Below are 17436 nucleotides of genomic sequence, written 5' to 3' on the forward strand. Positions count from 1 at the left end.
ACGATTCATGTAAATTGTTCTATGGCAGTCCATACTACAACTAATGGTAATGACAGTAGACAATGACAGTGGTGAATGGCAATCGTTGGCATCCGTTTCAGAGTAATTTGATGAATAATGCAAACGATAACAGGCAATCATCAGTATTATAGGCTACCACCATGTGTTTACAGAACGTCATCATTCATAATGCTCACATCATTAGTTATCACTCTTGGTAACTCATTGTTAGATGTGCCAATTGTTATGAGCCATAACAAATCTTTCAAATGTCACTTAATATGTGACACAGACGAGTTCGATTGCTTGCATGCAATAGCTACTGTTCTGTTAACGCACATTTCTCATCATTTAATTTTTCTGTTTGCAAAAAGCTAAACTTTGCTTGACTTACAGATCGTTTTGGTAGGAACAAGTCGAGCAGGCTACTGCTGTAGACATATTGTGCTATTATGGCTATTACAAAATACACCCTATCAAGTACACTGTGCACATAATGGGCTAACAACAAACACAAATAGGCCTAAATGAATGAAACAATTGTATAAGATAAATAAAAATGAAACTAGATAAAGTGCTCCTCGGAGCACAGGTCTCCGCCAGGTCAGATATGTTATTGTGGCCTCCTGGTGGCGCTATAATAGGCCAATGTGAAAAGGGTGCCATTTATTCTTAGGTCGTTCACGGCAATCGGACACTGCATTCATGATTTGAAGCATTTTGTTCCAAAAATGTGTTTTGCTAAATTAGACCTGCTGGTGGCGCTATAACAGGCCAATGTGAAAAGGGTGGCATTTCTTCCTCGGCCTAGTGGGAATGTGCGTGTGAAATTTCACGGAAATCGCACGCTGCGTTCATGGTTTGAGGCAGTTTGTTAAAAACGGACCAATCCTGCAAACTTTGGATGGCAACCTTAACCAATAAGGATGGAATATGGGAAATCGGACAGATCAGGGTTGATCACATGACTATAGAGATACTGTGTACCGATTTGCATGACGTTTGGTTAAAAACTGTAGGAATAATGTGAAAAAATGGGTTTTGCACAAATCGGCCTCCTGGTGGCGCTATAACAGGCCCATGTGAAAAATTTGAGGCAGAGGTTCTGAATTGGCATCCAGGGAGTGTGTGTGCACAGTTTTGCAGCGACCGGGCCAACGGTGCCGGAGATTTGGTGGTAACACACGGACACACGGACGGACACACGGACGGAGGGTAAAACATACTCTCTCGCCATGCCTTACGGCCTGGCGGAGACAATAATGTTCCTAAATGTTAAGGTTTCAAGCCAGGATGACGTGCATTTAATAATGACACCAAGTGCATGAGTGAGCAGTACTTTCTGTTGATAAACATTTCCGGTGCAATCCACACAAAGTATTTTATAAATCGCCATCATTTTGGGCTGGCTGCTGCATACTTACCAAAGGATGTTATTATTCCATCAAGAAATAAAAAATGATAATAAACAGAGCATCATTTGTGATGCTTAATTCACAGTGGCTGACTTTATTGCTCTTTTTAAAATTATATTGACATTTCCATTGCAATGCACACAATGAAAAAACAATCTAATTAAAAGTATTTCATAAATCACCCACATTTTCATGGCCTGCTGCCAGCCCACTTACCATAGGAGGTTATTATTCCGTCAAGAAAATTCACAGTGGTGGAAATGCTATTCCATTCTAGCCCCGATACATGACTGTCATATGGATGAACTTTGCACTTTTTTGCTTTCTGTTGTTTTTGGCGAAAACAAGCCACATTCATCATTCAACCCTCCACCCCCGATTCTCCAAGACCCCTGTATGTGTAATGAGGAAATCGCTGGGTGGATTGCTGTGAAAAAAATATATTCTATGATTTTTCAAAGGTTAGTAAAAACGCTCGGAATCGCTCCAGTGAACTCCGGCAATCAAAGTAAAAAAAAATTACTCACAATGTCGGAAAAAAAACATATAATTTAAGTAATACCAAAATGAAAGTTAAATTAAAAAAAGTTAAATGCTACTGTATTTAGTTTCAGTTTCAGTTTATTTTTATTTATAGTGCAACATCACCCCAAGGGGTCTCTGTGCACTTCACAACACAAAATACATAGTAGTCGAAACACACCGTAAAATGTGCCTGCATGGTCAAACAAGGTACCATGCAGTACACAGCAAAGAAAAGAAAAAAAAGAAAGGAAAAAACGAAAAGAAGGAGAATACATTTGGAACAATATTTAAAACCATAGTGCAAGAACGTGGCAGTAAACCAAGCAATAAGTTCAATAAAACTAGGGGGAGCCATAATGCAGGGAAAAAAGATACGTTTTTAGCCTAGATTTAAAAATGCCCAGAATATAACCACGTTCAACCTGGCATCCCTATTTTGGTCATGTAAATGTTGGTCATCATTTTCAAAAGAGTTTTCAAAACTTTCCAAAAGTTGCTAAAATAGCCGATCTACAAGCTCGGGATGCCATGTGTTGTGAACTTGCAAATAGCCTTGAACAATGTTCCAGGCTATTTGACTCTCGGCTTTTCTAACCTTGTGTTTAGAGCTTAGCTGATGACACTGCGGTATTCTCCAAGAAACGTTTAAACTTTATTTGGGTAATTGGCTAAAGTCTAACTTTTTACCTAGATCTTAAACTCAGAACCTTCAATTCTCCAAACAAGTAACACACTGAGCCACTGGGACTGAAACACACACACACACACACACACACACAATCGCTATGTTGCAAGACACATTCAAATACAATAAGTTACATTTTAAACACAGCCTGCTACACTGTGTCAAGTTAAGCAATTACAAATATCACCAAGAGACGTTTAAAATATCATGATGGTCAGATCAATAGTTCTACACAACCGGCTATCCGGGCAAGAAGCATGAACCCCCATTAAGAAAATACAATTATCTAAATATAATGTGCTATCTCTCTTGTCTTCTCTTGATTGTCTATTTCCATTCGTTGTACGAGTATAGGGCTTAAGTGGATATCATGACGGAATAACACAAGTGTGCGTGTGCGTGCACATGCGCATGCTCCCAAAAAGCAGCCTGTTAATTCTTAACAAGTTTGAACCTCAGTCTCACTATGTCATAAAAACATACTATATGACTTTGGCATGTCAATATAGGTGAACATTTTCAGAAGAATTTCTGGGATGGGTGAAAAAAAATGGGATGGGTGCTGAGAGGAGCTGTGAGCTTGTGGTGGTGTTGTTTTTTTGCATTTTACTCTTCTCTTTTCTGATCATCAACCTTGTCATAATATTTACCCATTTTATAACTACAGTACTAAGAACATTGAATGCCCTTATTACGGCACTCGGGAGCGGTTATAGGACTAAGTGTCTTGCTGCAGGGACACTTCCACACACTGCTGGGGCCAAGAATAGAATCGGGCAATGTTAAAAGGGTGGCATTTGTTCCTCAACGTAGTATGAATATATGTGCAAAGTTTCACCGCAATCGGACACTGCGTTTATGATTTGCGGCATTTTGTTCAAAACGGGCCACTCTTGCAACCAATCTTAGCCAATCAGGATGGAATGTGTAGAATCAAACAGATTCGACTTGATCACATGACTATAGAGATCATGTGTACATGTGAATTTGCTTGCAACATTTCACAGACATCACACGCAGTTCATTATTTGAGGCATTTTGTTCAAAACGGGGGAAGCCAATCTTAGCCAATCAGGATGGAATATGAAATCACTGTAACAATTACTGTAACAATTCAAATTGGCAACAACAGAACAAAGATAGCAATGCCACATTGTGCATGCTTTAGTGTCTATAAAATAAATAACCGTTCAAAATGAACACGTTTATATACACAAAATAAAACAATAGACCAGTTCAAAGAGCAGAGACTTGATTTGGACTGTAGCTCAACGTTTTGAATGAGCATTGCAGGCCCGGATTGGCCGTCGGGAGGACCGGGACTATTCCCGGTGGCCTGCCCTCTAGTGGCCTGCCTGAAAAGATTTTTTTTTTTTTTTTTTTTTTGCATAAAAAAAAATATCAGGTCAGGCCAGCCATCCACAGCCAGCGCGGCGCTTAAGTGAAAAAAAATCTCTCCTAAGCTCAGGCCAGGCCAACCACAGTCAATTTCAATTCAATGCAGTCAGTGTTGCTTGCATTGGCCCCTTTTGTAAGGCCCCCCAAAAATAAGGCCCCCCAAAAAAAGGGCCCCCCAAAAAAAACGGCGCGCGCACCTGTTATTCACAGGTTGGCCTGGGTGGGCGTGTATCTCCCGGCCAGATTTGGAGTCCCACTCCGGCCCTGTTAGCAACTGTTCCTAGTTCTCTGCAATAGGCTCTATTCACAGCAGCCATATTATGAAGACATTCACAGGTTTTACCAATGATACTAATGAAGGCTCTGTTCCATTCTGGTCAAACAGAGTCAGGGTGCTGATATTGTGCATGTTCGCCCACTGGAAACACTGTGTTACACCAGCAGGTCTACAGTTGGGGTCCAGGGACCCTCATGGGCTTCCAAATGGCCCCTTACAGGTGTGTAACTCTGAGAGTGTACAAATGGAACCAAATGGACCTTACAGGTCCATTTGGTTCCATTTGTACACTCTCAGAGTTATGGGGGTCGTGGAAACCACTGTGCTACACTAAATGGAACAGAGCCTTCAGTAGTATCATGGGTAACAGCTGGGAAGGAAGTGATACTATGGCTGCTGTGAATAGAGCCTATTATTTCACCAAGGTCAGTTATGTTCACAATCACGCCACCAGAGGGTGCTCCACCTACTTGGTACCTTGTAAGTTCAAAACATGCATGGGAAAAACGAGAACAAAATGTCATGATACTGGGAGGGATACCGGGTTGAAATTCAATGTATGAACGCTTTCCGACTCTCTTTTAATTGTGCATTTGTGTATGTAAAACATATTTCCTATCGAATCTCTTAATTACACCAACATTGTTCATGTGAAGCCGTTTGTATAGACGGATTTCCGCGCGACGTCATCACAGAGCAGAATGCGCAATCTGCGCATGCCCGGGTGAAAGGCGCGTTCGAAAATACAGCCCTGAGCGGCAGTGAGCGCACTGGCCAATACAAACTAATAGGCGAGTGTGCTCCGGTGCGTAATTTCCAAACGCACCCATAGGCTTCCCCCTCGTCTGCGCGGTCATATTCCTCTCATGTTTACTAACAGGAAACCCGTCTATATGCTTATTTATTGCATACATAGCCTAATGTTACTAGATGAAATCGTTGTATGGCACTGCAGTTGCTTTATTTGGCCAGGAGATGGCGCAGTTCACCATCAAACCACAGAGGGTGCGCATCATCTTGTCAACTTGGAGGTTTGATTGATTGATTGATTGATTGATGTACTTTATTTAGTAAGACATGAGAACAGTACATGACAGTACATAACAGTACATGGAAGTACAAATTCGCAATACAAGGTCTACTAAACTGGATAGCTCAGTTAAGCACTTAGCTTGTTTAAGATGAGATCCCCATGCACACAAATAATGATGACATATAAGAGACAGACAGATATACACACTACTATACAGAATGTCATACAATCAGTTTACAGGTTACTGGTATGAAAAGTGAAAAATATGTACAAAAAAAAGAAAGAGAGAGGGGGGGGGGTAGGTTAGGTTAGGACATGGGGTAGGTTAGGACTTGGACAGGGGCCATTTATGAAATGCAGCCTCCTGAAGGTGTATCTTTAGGGCATTTTTGAAAGTGAGTAGGGTTTTACACTCCTTTACTCCTTTTGGTAGGGTATTCCACATTTTTAATGAATAGCATGAGAACGAGTTCATTCCCTTTGTTGTGCCAAATCTGGGTTGAACATGGTTTGTGGAGCTGCCTCTGGTGTTATGATCATGGACTTGATTAACATTTTGGAAGTATTTTGACAAATACAGGGGGATCCCAATGTTGTGGTGTATCTTGAAGACCAGGCCCATAGCAAGTTGCTGTACTCTGTCCTCAACCCTAAGCCATCCAATCCTAGCAAAATGGGCATGGGTTAGATGGGTTTTGTAATTGAGGCCAAGAAGTAGCCTTACAAGTTTGTTTTGGGATGTTTGGAGCCTTGTTTTTAGGGCCTTGGAGGTGTTGTGATACCATGAAGTGCATGCATAATCATAATGACCTTGTATGAGGGCCCCTACAAGAATCTTCAGAGTATTCTTACTGACTTTACGATCAATCCTCCACATCCTCCGTGATATTTTGTGGACCTTTTTGATCGTTTTTTCAGCGTTTTTGTCACCGGAGAGGTTTGCCTCCAAGATGGAACCCTGGTAGGTTATTTCCTCCTTTCTTGTGATAACATTTTCACCCACTTTGATCGTGAAGCTCTCAGCCTTGCTAAGGTTAGGGTTGGACCCAAAGAGGATGGATTCAGTTTTACCCAGGTGTAATGAGAGTTTGTTGTCGGAGAGCCAGATGCAGATCTTGTTGAGTTCAGTGCTGAGAGTTTTCTCAACCTGCAGCCTGTCCCTGTCCGAGACCAGCAGAGCCGAGTCATCTGCGAACAGGAACAGTTTGCAGTCGCAAGCTGAAGACATATCATTCACATATATCAGGAACAGTAGAGGTCCTAGTATGCTTCTAGGTTTGAGGAGGGAGTGAATTGCTTTTTACTAGAAGAGCAGAGACTAGACTGTGGTATAGCAAAGTGTGCTGTTGGTTCACTTACCAAATATCACAGTCTAACATTGAAAAGAGCGCTTCACCCATTTTCAACCATATTTTATATAATTGGTCCACACTAATGTGCAATATAACTCATAAGATGGCACAATTTCTGTCTGCTCACTCTGTGTCTCATTGGTGGGCTGTGGACAGTTCAGAAACCTTAATGACATCATCGGTGGTCATTTCAAACAAGAATCCAAACTTTAAAATAATAATTGAATCAAGTACAGTGGCCTCTATTTCAGTGTACTTACTTTCGAGGAAGAGAAAGGCTGTAGTTCCTATTAGCTTGGAATGCCCATCTGTTATGCAGGTTTCTGAACAGCCCACCAATAAGACACAGAGTGAGTAGATAGACATGGTTGTGCCATCTTATAATGAGCATTAGTGAGGACCAATTATATGAGGATAACGCCCCTTGTGCAGTCCTAAATCCCAAATTAGTGGGTTTAGCCAGTCTGACCCTTTATAGCTTCCTCTGGGCCCTATAAAGGGCCCTATCATTTGGGCCATATCATTTCTTTATATTTAAGCAACATATAATTCTGCATCTCATGAATATAATAACATACTCCATTTAAATAAATAAATGATGAATTATTGTTTGTACAGTACATACAGATCAACAGAACATGAACAGGATGAATAACCTGTGTTGCAGCGGCTTGATAAAGAACCATCTGTAACATCTTATGGTGGTCCCTGGCACAAAAACCTTTCAGATGGGTGACTGCGGACATATATACAGTATATTAATTTGGGGGTCCTTGACATAAAATGTTTAACAACCACTGCTGGACTCAATCAGTCCAAAGCCTCATACGGTATGTATTACACTAGTTGGCAAAATAATATGAACACACAGTTTTTTGATTGATTGATTGAATACTTTATTAACAGTTTGCACAAAAAAAGTACAGTTCTATAGAAAAGGATTCCAAAGGATTAAACCCAAGAGAGCACCATGGCTTGTTTCATTGGGGTCCTGTGTATTCAATTCATCGAAGTATCCCCAATCATCAAGAACATATCCTTTCTACATGCCCTGAAGAAGGCTCAAAGATGCTCAAAGATGAACTACCGTAGCCTTTATACAGTATTAAAGCTTTTAAAACTTTTTTGCCAGTTTAAATACATTTTTCAACTTATTTGACTTTGAAGGCTCCCCCTTTTCTAACCAAAGAGCTCCTACACTGCATCTATCTTACAAAGACTTTAAAGGAGGAGTTCACCCAAAAAATGACTTATTTTCTATCAATTGCACACCCCATGAAGCCTTGAATTCATGGATTTATTTTTGTTTTTGTGGCATTCCTAAACCAATAATTTGATGACCGGGTGTGTATCCGGTAGAAGACAAATAATTTACTTTGTGTCTCCTACCGGATACATTAGCCGGTAGGAGACGGGAATCAAACTACATGGAAAAAATGTTTTTATTATAACTTCAAAACATGCCTGGAGAGGATCTTTAAAGTAGTATTATTAAGTTATTCTGTTGTTCTCAGTGTCATCAGCTGCATGCTATGAATGATCATTAAAAGCAATAAATCAATACTTTATCTATATTTGGTCGTAGGGATCACATTGCTGTTTATTGTAATGAGAATGAGCTCATTCATATAAATTACTGTAAGTACACAACTAAATAGAAATATATCATGAATAAAAACTTAATGGGTCTTAAAAAAATGACTGTTACTGTTACACAAACTTCTCCAACTCCTTCAAACAAAAAAGATGGACTTGGCTTGAGAACAACAGAGTCAAGCTACACAATAATCTAGAGCAGGGGTCCTCAACAGGGGTCCGGGACCCCTAGGGGGTCCTCAGAGCTACTACAGGGGGTCCGCCAAATCTTTGTGTGATAGGATATATTTTTTTTACATTAACCACTTGAACCCTAGCATCTCTTTTCTGAGGAGAACTATTTTTGGCAAAGAGGTATCTGTAGAGGAAAAAAGCAGACCTCATTTTTATTATTATTATTATATAGAGGGGGTCCCTGCTTCATCTCTCTCTCAGCTAGGGGGTCCCTGGCCTGAAAATGTTAAAGACCCCTGATCTAGACAGAGAATAATTACAAAGTCTCCCCAAAACACAATGATTATGTATTCAATAAATGACCAACTGGTATCACAGTGTTTCTCATGGAAACAGAATTCTAAGTGCCTCATCTTAAACAAATATGTGAAACGGATCACTTCTTTATCAAACTGTATTACAGATGTCACACTGAATGTACAATCATAGAAGTTGAACGGTAAAATAATGTAGCGCAACATTTTTAAAACGCAGCTATCCAATTATAGTAATACTTGGTAACTTTTTAAACAAAACTAAAGTTAAATCTTTAAAGTATATCTTTTGTGAGTGGCAAATGTTTCACAACACCCACTCCATGAATTTCACCCCCAAAAGCCTTTTCTATTATAATTTCTATTGAAAAGGTGGCTCGGTGAGCCTTTCCCGCGAAAATGACGTCATCCGGCCGGAAAACGGAAACGCACCGGTTTCCTGTTTGGCCAGGAACTACCGCACCGGTTTCCTGTTTGGCCAGGAACTACCGCGCTAATAACACAAAGGAATCTCACGCTGTTTTTAAGAGATTGTAGGATTTGGAGATCGAAAAACAACAGAAAAAGAAAACACAGCTCACGGTAACTAAAACTCCACTGGCTAAGAGAAACGATCCACAGATAGTGTAAAACAATTAAAAGAACGCTTTTTGAAACGCTTCCGTCTTCCGGTGGAATTCTGGGTAACGGAGGAATAAACAAACGGCCTGCAGTGACGGTAATGACCAGCAGAGGCTTCTAAAAATCGTTATTTGTGGACCTGCATTGTATTACTTTAAAGGTATTTAATATAATCATATTAAAAGACACACACACACACACACACACACACACACACACACACACACACACACACACACACACACACACACACACACACACACACACACACACACACACACACACACACACACACGTGTTACAAGTTACTTTATAAGTAGAAAACAGGCCACAGGGATGCATTGGACAGACTGAGTTTCACTGCATGTGGGGTTGGCTGATGAGTTGTTGTTCACTGTCTCTCCAAAGCCCTGCTCATGACACATGGAGGAAGGAAACATAGGAAACCCCCCACACACACACACACACACACACACACACACACACACACACACACACACACGGGGGGGACGGGTGACTAATCAATGGCGATCTGATCGGACTGAAATCTTGTCATACATGGAGTCAGGATCAAAGGGTAGTAGCGCACAAAGTAGAGCCTCAAACAATAGCTTGCTTTGTCAAAATGTTATTGCAGAGTTACAGAGAGTGACGGTTCGAGTCTGCATGGGCTTGAACCGTCACTCTCTGTAACTCTGCAATAAAGCCCAGACTAAGTTATTCTGAGGTTTACAAAGAAATAACACAATACGGCACTCTGACACATCAATAACGCACACTTTGATACTTACAGGTTGTGTGAGGCTGAACAGAGCTTCATGTCTTCATAGCAATGCCACTAGCATCACCAGAGTCTTCATCAGCTGCAAAGACACATTTTTACATTAAACTGGGACAACAGCAAATAACAAATACATGTATGAACAATAGAAGAGACTCATGTTCAGTATGAACAACCTTAGATTCTGTGTTCACTTACTGTTAGTCTGAGAAAATCCTGACAACAGAAGAAAAGATAAAGGATATTAAGAGTGAGTTAGAGGAAACACTATAAAATAATACAAGGGAAATATCAGTGTATATTATTGTAGTTGTTGTTGTTGTTATTGTTATTATTATAATTCAAGTATAATAGTTGTGTGGTCTCTACATCCTATAGAAGCTGTACTGTTCAAACAGAGCAGTATTGATGTATCGTCACGCGAACTTACCAGGTTTGGACCTTTTCCTCAGCAGCAGTCCAACAACAACACCAGTGAGAACAATCACACCCACAACTACAACAGCAATGATGATGACACTAGAAGATCCTCCTGCATCAAGACAGAAAAACAACAATTCACACCGTAACATCACCTCTGACTCATTTCATGAACTGAATCCAAGAAGAAAAAACATTTCTCATGTGTAAATAATGTCCATAATTAAATGTTTATACGTTCACCATGAAGAGTCACAAAATGACATGAAATCACAACCTAACTGGATAACAGAAGCTGTATGTCCCACAAAGCCCCACAAGGAGAACAACAGATATAATACATCAAAATGAAACAAAATGCATGAAGAACAAGTACATGTGTCACGTGCAGGTGTTGAGAACCCAAATACAGGACAGCCAGGCAGGTAGCGGTACCCATGATTGGGAGTTTTAATACAGGTTAACAGATAAAACATCACAAACACTAAACAATGACCTCACAAGGACTGACTAGGGAACATAACTCAAATGATTACAAATTAGATACAGCTGGGGAAGACAAGAACATAGAACTATGAAAACTAGAACATAACATAACACATATAATACGACATAGACAAGACAGAAAACGTCTAACTGTGACAACGTGTGTTTCATGTCTACCTTCATCAGCTGGTTTCTTCCGGTTGGTCCTGATCAGGTTTGGGTCCAGTCTGGTCTGGATGTCCTCTTTGACCCCATAGAGCTGAACCACACAGTTGTAATGCTTCCAGTCTTCATATTTGACTGAAGACACGTTCAGGTCAGCACTGATCTGGAAGGTTCCATCATGGTTGGGGAGGAGCTCTCCATGGTCCACGTTGTCACTGAGCTTCTCTCCATCTTTAGCCCAGAACATGATGACTCTGTCTGGGAATAAACCTGTAGCGTGACACCTCACTGGAGAAGAGGGAGTCTTCTGGAGAAAAGATACAGAGGGGAGCTCTGAGAGAGAGAGAGAGAGAGAGAGAGAGAGAGAGAGAGAGAGAGAGAGAGAGAGAGAGAGAGAGAGAGAGAGAGAGAGAGAGAAATCTTTTGTTAGTGTTTTGGATTTGTCGACTTTGATTTGATGTAAGAACTGTTGTATTTCATGACAATAAAACACCTTTGAGCCTTCTCATAGTAATGTTAGCCTACTATTTATCTAAGTACAAGTCCATCACATCATGTTGTACCTGTCCTTTGTTCCTCTTATAGTAATGATACTACAACATATTTGTACAACTTCCAATAGGTTATTTTAGTTTTGCATTTTGTATTAGTTTTTTTTAAAAATATTTTTAGTGTTAGCTTTAGTTTTGATTGTAATATGGGGTAATCATAGGCGAGATTCAACAAGATTTTTTTTTTTAGATAGCAGATCTACAACCTCATGTGATATTTTCACTAGTTTTGAAGATTTTTGGAAATCTTTCACAACAGGGCTTAAAACTGGCACAGCTTAATATACTGAGTTACTGACAATTGACAAATCAGATTTCATATCCATGTATCCTCACCCAAAATACTCCATCATATCATGTTGTTGTAGCTCTTCACTATTGTTCTCATAGTAATGTTATTACATCTTAACATATTTATCAAAGTACAACTCCATCACATCATGTTGTACCTGTTCTCTGTACAGTCTTGTTCCCATAGTTCACATACGTCTTCAGCGATTCAATGCAGTAACTGGTCATCTCATACTTCATATGTGCCATGAAAGCTGTGTCTTGTTCCCATCTCAGTTTAGTGATGAAGGCCTGTGGTATTGGAGCGACCCATGACTCTGTCTTCAGGTCATATGAGATGTAGTCTTCTCCATCATGACCAATCTGCCAAAAACCATCAATGTATCCAGTCTCATCATCCCACTCACAACCAATCATATACTGCATCATGTGGACACCTGAGACAGACAGACAGTGAATTAAACCACATCCTGCTACAGTTCACGAACACACGCGCGCGCACACACACACACACACACACACACACACACACACACACACACACACACACACACACACACACACACACACACACACACACACACACACACACACACACACACACACACACACACACGTACACACACACACACACACACACACACACACACACTCTACAAAGTCTGCTCTAGTCTGCAAACAGTATAGTATATAGTATAGTAGTATAGTAAATAGTATACTAGAGTCTCGGGGGGCTACGCCCCCCTCGACCCCAGCCGCGCACGGGGCTCTAGGGCTGTGAGGGCGCGCTTATTTTGGGGTACCAAAATGGTGGGATAGAACTGTCCAAAAGTAAAAAAAAAAAAAGTTGGAAAAAAATGTTTATATTTCTTTTTTACGTGGTGGTCCGCGGACCCCCTGTGAGTGTTGGGACCCCCGGAGACCCCCCTGGAACATGGCAGACCCCTTCGGCTGTTTTTTTTGTTTTCATGAACGTCTTTGCTTGTTTCTGTCGCTTGTTTTTGAAAACCTGGCATAAACCTGGCATCCCGATTGACATCACTGACGTATCCTTGGTATTTGTACTTCCGTGTTGCATAATGATGACATCACTGTCGAATCCTAATGAACCTAAGCTGGTTTGTTTACCAGATTTAGCAGGACAACGTGTTGTAGTGTGCCCGTCGCTGTTTATTTGTGTGTTTGGGATGTACATGGCACGTGAAGGACGGACATATTGTGATCGAGACATGAGTGAAGTGAAAGTAACGGCCTGGGTGGAACAAAAGAGGTACGTAAGAAGGGGGGGAGGGGGTTGAAGCGAAGGACCTGCTTGTGTGTTGTTGTGGAGTTGCGCAGAGTTCAATGGCGGCCGCTCGTGTTGTTTCGGCTAAAGCCGTCGCCGTTCGGTGTCGGTGGTGCGCACGGTAAACGGTACGAAACTGTTTCACCTTCCGTTTTGTCCGTAATGTGGTGAGTGGAATAAATTATGTTGCGACGTGGAAACTGTGAAGTGAGCAATGATAGGTGCCCTACGCCATCCGTAAATTCTGCGCGTCCGCCGTGGCTACTGTGTTGGCTATTACACTAGTCTATATACAGAACAATATATTAACATACACCAGTCTATAGACAGTAGTACAGTATATTAACATACACTATAGAGCAGTGTGTGTAGAGGGAGAGCAGTAATGATGAATACAGTAAAGCTTTAGGTTAGTGTTACCGTCTGATTTGTTGAACCGCATCATGGCCTCCTTAAGATGGTTTTTGGTGCGATATACATCTCCTCTAAGTCTAGCCTGCATCTCCTCATGCTGTTGTCTCAGATTCTCCAGCCAGCTCTGTTTGTTCACATAGATGTTGATGTTGCTGTCATAGTATGCCATCAGCTCATCATCCAGGAGGCCCACAGCCACAAACGCAGGGAATTCACTCAAACCAGTGCTGGCAGTAGCAATGTACTTCAAGGAATGAATCGCTGAAATAGAGCAAACATGATTTTAATTTGTTTTTAGTTTAGTTTATTTACTTAGCCTATGATGATTTGTTTGACAGAAAATTTGTCCTATAATTATTTAGCATGAGGTAAATTATTAAGGTATTATTGCTTGTGTAACACATAGAGTTTACATGGTTAATAATAATGCTTCCACTTGCCCAGACATCAAATGTGTATTGTGATCTAGTGCTCTGTCACTTTAAGAGAATTGGCGGCTGCCTCTAAGGGAATGACGTCACCTAACTACTTCCTAAATTCCTAGTCTATCTCTGCTATGTAGGTTGTGTTCATTCTACTGTGCAGATTATTTCATTTATTTTGTTCATTTTCAGTCACAACTGTGCAGGATATCAATACATAATATGTATTGATATCTGGGTACATATTATGTACCCAGAGTTGTGTAGGCACAGCCTGATCATTTTGATTGTATTTTTACGGGGCCAGAGCTCAGGCACTGAGCTGGGCTCCGTTTTGATGTTGGCAGTATTTTTCTTCTCCTTCTGCCACTTTTCGCAGTTCTGGCTGAACCGTGCTGTCGCTTTTTACGAAACTCTGCCATATGGTAGATGGTCATGAAAAACTATCAAGAAATAATTCTCACAAGCTTTCGTCAAAAGGTGGCGCTATAGCACTCAATTGAAAATGCCAACTTTGAACAGGTACAACTCATGCCCTGTTTGACCTACAGCCATGAAACTTCAATACACACATGCGTCTCCTCATGCTGAACAACTTTCACACTCTGACTTTTGACCTCTGACCTTTAGATCTCCCACCATTTTGAATTATATGAGAAACAGTCATTGGCTCTTAAAAGCTTCATTCTTTCACTTATGGAAAATCCGCCACTAACGTTTTGTCAGCAGAGGTCCAAAGTTCATGTGTAAAGATGAAGAGTTTTTTATTTTGTTTTATATATTTTTTTAAATCAGCCTCAAATTGGTTAAACTATTTTTTTAATGTCGGTTTTACTTTTCACAGTAAACCTAGATTAATCAAATTGCCCCACTACTTTAAACTGAGATTTAAATTTCAGGCAGACAGACAGACAGACAACCTGAGAGCATAATGTCTTCGGTCATGGCTGTCTGCCAGCAGACGCATCAAAATGTAATCCACCCACGCACTCACTGCTGAGAATACAATGGAGTCATGACGACTTTTGATAGGGACACTCTTTTACTTGTAACACCAACATGTAATGTGTCTCCACCCACTCACTGCTGACTGCTGAGTCCAGAATGGAGTCATGACGACTTTTGATAGGGACACTCTTTTATGAAGTTCATGACTTAGCTTAGCCTACAATTATGTACATAAAGCAGATGGAAAGCCCACTCTAGTCTAGCGTACACGTTAAAAAGGTGTTTGAGTGCTTATTATATGTTATATGATATTATATACCGTACAGATGGCTGCCTTTACAGAGGACGGGGTTACTTCAGGACAAGATGGAGATCAAGTTGTACCAACTAAACTAGTTTTATGTTTGGCAAGCGGTAGCTTTAATAGTTGCGTTTTCCATTCAGGTAAACAGGTATTCTATGCTGATGAGAAAGTCTTAGAACATTGTTGTGATTCCATACGTAGGTATGTTGTGAGGTGTGGAGATGGAACAATAGAGACATCAACTTGACTGTCAAAACAGATGAGTAGCTGATGAGAGATTAGATAATTAAGGTCAGGACAGCATACTTCTTACGAAACTTAAACCCAGGATTCTTCACCTATTTGCGTGAAACTATATCATCTGTCTGAGCTCCTTTTTCACCAGTTTAGGTCTGTCGGTCCAATGGCTTCTCTCTGCAGCATCTGCCTGACAACCGCAAGGTTGCTGGTTCAAGGCTCACTTCATGCAGACTTCATTTAAAGTGCATTGCAAACAACATGACTGTATCAATGAATCCGTGTGCAATTGTTAAAGATAACATGAAATGCTTATTTGAGAGTCTGTGGCCGATTCTGTCGGAAGTTCCCAATGGGCGGTAGTGACGCGCCCATCTGGTGAAACCCCGGATTTACACTCAATGTAAACAGGAAGTAAACAAGGGTGAAAAGATGGCGTTCGGCCACAGACGGCATTAAAACACTTCTTTATTGAAAGATATGGATTATTACATTAAACTACTACGAGAGTTAACATTTGGGGCATGGGGGTAAGCACCGTATTTTTCAATTTGTACATGTTTGAAGTGTCTACGGGGTATAGTGCTGAAAGTCCCTGTGTCTCTCTCGTAGATTGAAAACGTCAGAATCATAAATACGTCTACGAGAGTTGTATTCTACAGTACAGCTAGAGCAGACCAGTGATGTGCCTTATTTGTCTGTTTATCAGGTACATATTATATTTATGTTTTCATTATTATTACTAGTCTATCTCTGCTATGAGAGCGCATTTGTTATGTGGAAACACATGTTCAGAGCAGACCAGTGATGTGCCTTATTTGTCTGTTTATCAGAATAAATCAACTCAACTGAGAATCCTGGTCTGTGGTGCTTTACAACACAACGCAAGATCACGTCTGTTACACTTGCACCTAATAGAGAAGTAACATAATAATAACAATAATATAATACCTAGCCTAAATGATAATAAAAACCGAGGAATGCGAGGATCATGTCAGAAACAATATGATTTGTCACCGTCTGTCATATTTGTGTGAGAATGTCACACATAACACAATAGCATAAAGCATAGGGGGGATAGCATATCTCAAAATCACACTAACATGTGTATTCATACCTACAGTCACAGACACAGTTCAAATCTCAGTCAGACAAAAGTCCCAACAAATTGCCTCAAACTAAAAATATCAAGGCTTCCATGTGAGCTGTTGTAATAATAACCTGTTACAATAAGTTATTGAATTAAACTCTTACCTGCAGATGTGGTGTAAAAACAGAGCAACAACACAGTGAAAGCCTTCATCTTTAGATTAAAATATTAGAAAATATAAAATAAGTTGAAAAGTTGTGCATATGATTTTGACTGAAACTTCATCTACCACCTTCTGAGATGAAAGCTCTGATCAAATGGCTGCTCAACACTTTACAGTGTGTAATGTTAAAGTGCGCAGGTAGCAACTCGGTCTACGACCAATAGAAATTCAATAAACGCTGTAACTGTTACTGGGTGAATTTGAGTCATTGCAGGTTGTTAAATGAAAGTGAAACTTTAGATGTAGACTAAAGTGTCTTGCTAATACTTTAATTAGTCATTCAAGTACATCATTACATTCAGTATTCACCTACAGTACATATGAGACAGATCAGTGACCAGGTTAAGATATAGTGATGCATATTAATGGTGGTCAGTGATGTTTAGGTTCCCAGCAAGCACAGTCAGGACCTGGACGAATCAGTGACGT

At 40.4% G+C, this 17436-nt stretch overlaps 2 protein-coding genes across 3 annotated transcripts in view; one reads left to right on the top strand and one right to left on the bottom strand.

Annotated features, from left to right (window-relative positions):
* LOC311053419 (E3 ubiquitin-protein ligase TRIM39-like) overlaps positions 1 to 17436 on the top strand; it is a 479738-nt gene that overhangs the window by 286448 nt on the left and 175854 nt on the right. The gene's annotated exons all lie outside the window — the stretch shown is intronic.
* Positions 9558 to 17106, bottom strand: LOC311053435 (H-2 class I histocompatibility antigen, D-D alpha chain-like). 2 transcript variants are annotated; one of them, XM_084068957.1, is made up of 8 exons: positions 16949 to 17106; positions 13790 to 14044; positions 12243 to 12521; positions 11255 to 11575; positions 10602 to 10703; positions 10370 to 10387; positions 10182 to 10253; positions 9558 to 9800 (listed from the first exon to the last, which is right to left on the bottom strand). In XM_084068957.1, exons 1-7 carry the CDS (start codon positions 16995 to 16997, stop codon positions 10207 to 10209), a joined length of 1071 nt encoding a protein of 356 aa, XP_083925083.1. In that variant the 5' UTR covers positions 16998 to 17106; the 3' UTR covers positions 9558 to 9800; positions 10182 to 10206. The 2 variants fall into 2 exon arrangements, with proteins under 2 accessions (XP_083925083.1, XP_083925082.1); XM_084068956.1 differs by having other exon boundaries at positions 9558 to 10001; positions 10178 to 10253.

This window comes from Gymnoscopelus microlampas (assembly GCF_963454915.1).
Source record: "Gymnoscopelus microlampas genome assembly, chromosome: 10".
NCBI classification, from domain to species: Eukaryota; Metazoa; Chordata; class Actinopteri; order Myctophiformes; family Myctophidae; genus Gymnoscopelus; species Gymnoscopelus microlampas.

Coding starts and splice junctions, on each gene's coding strand:
- LOC311053435 (XM_084068957.1), bottom strand. CDS start 16,997: ATGAAGGCTTTCACTGTGTTGTTGCTCTGTTTTTACACCACATCTGCA. Junction 11,576..12,242: donor CAAGACTGTACAGAGAACAG/GTACAACATGAT, acceptor TCTCTCTCTCAG/AGCTCCCCTCTGTATCTTTT. Junction 10,704..11,254: donor GAAGAAACCAGCTGATGAAG/GTAGACATGAAA, acceptor GTCTTGATGCAG/GAGGATCTTCTAGTGTCATC.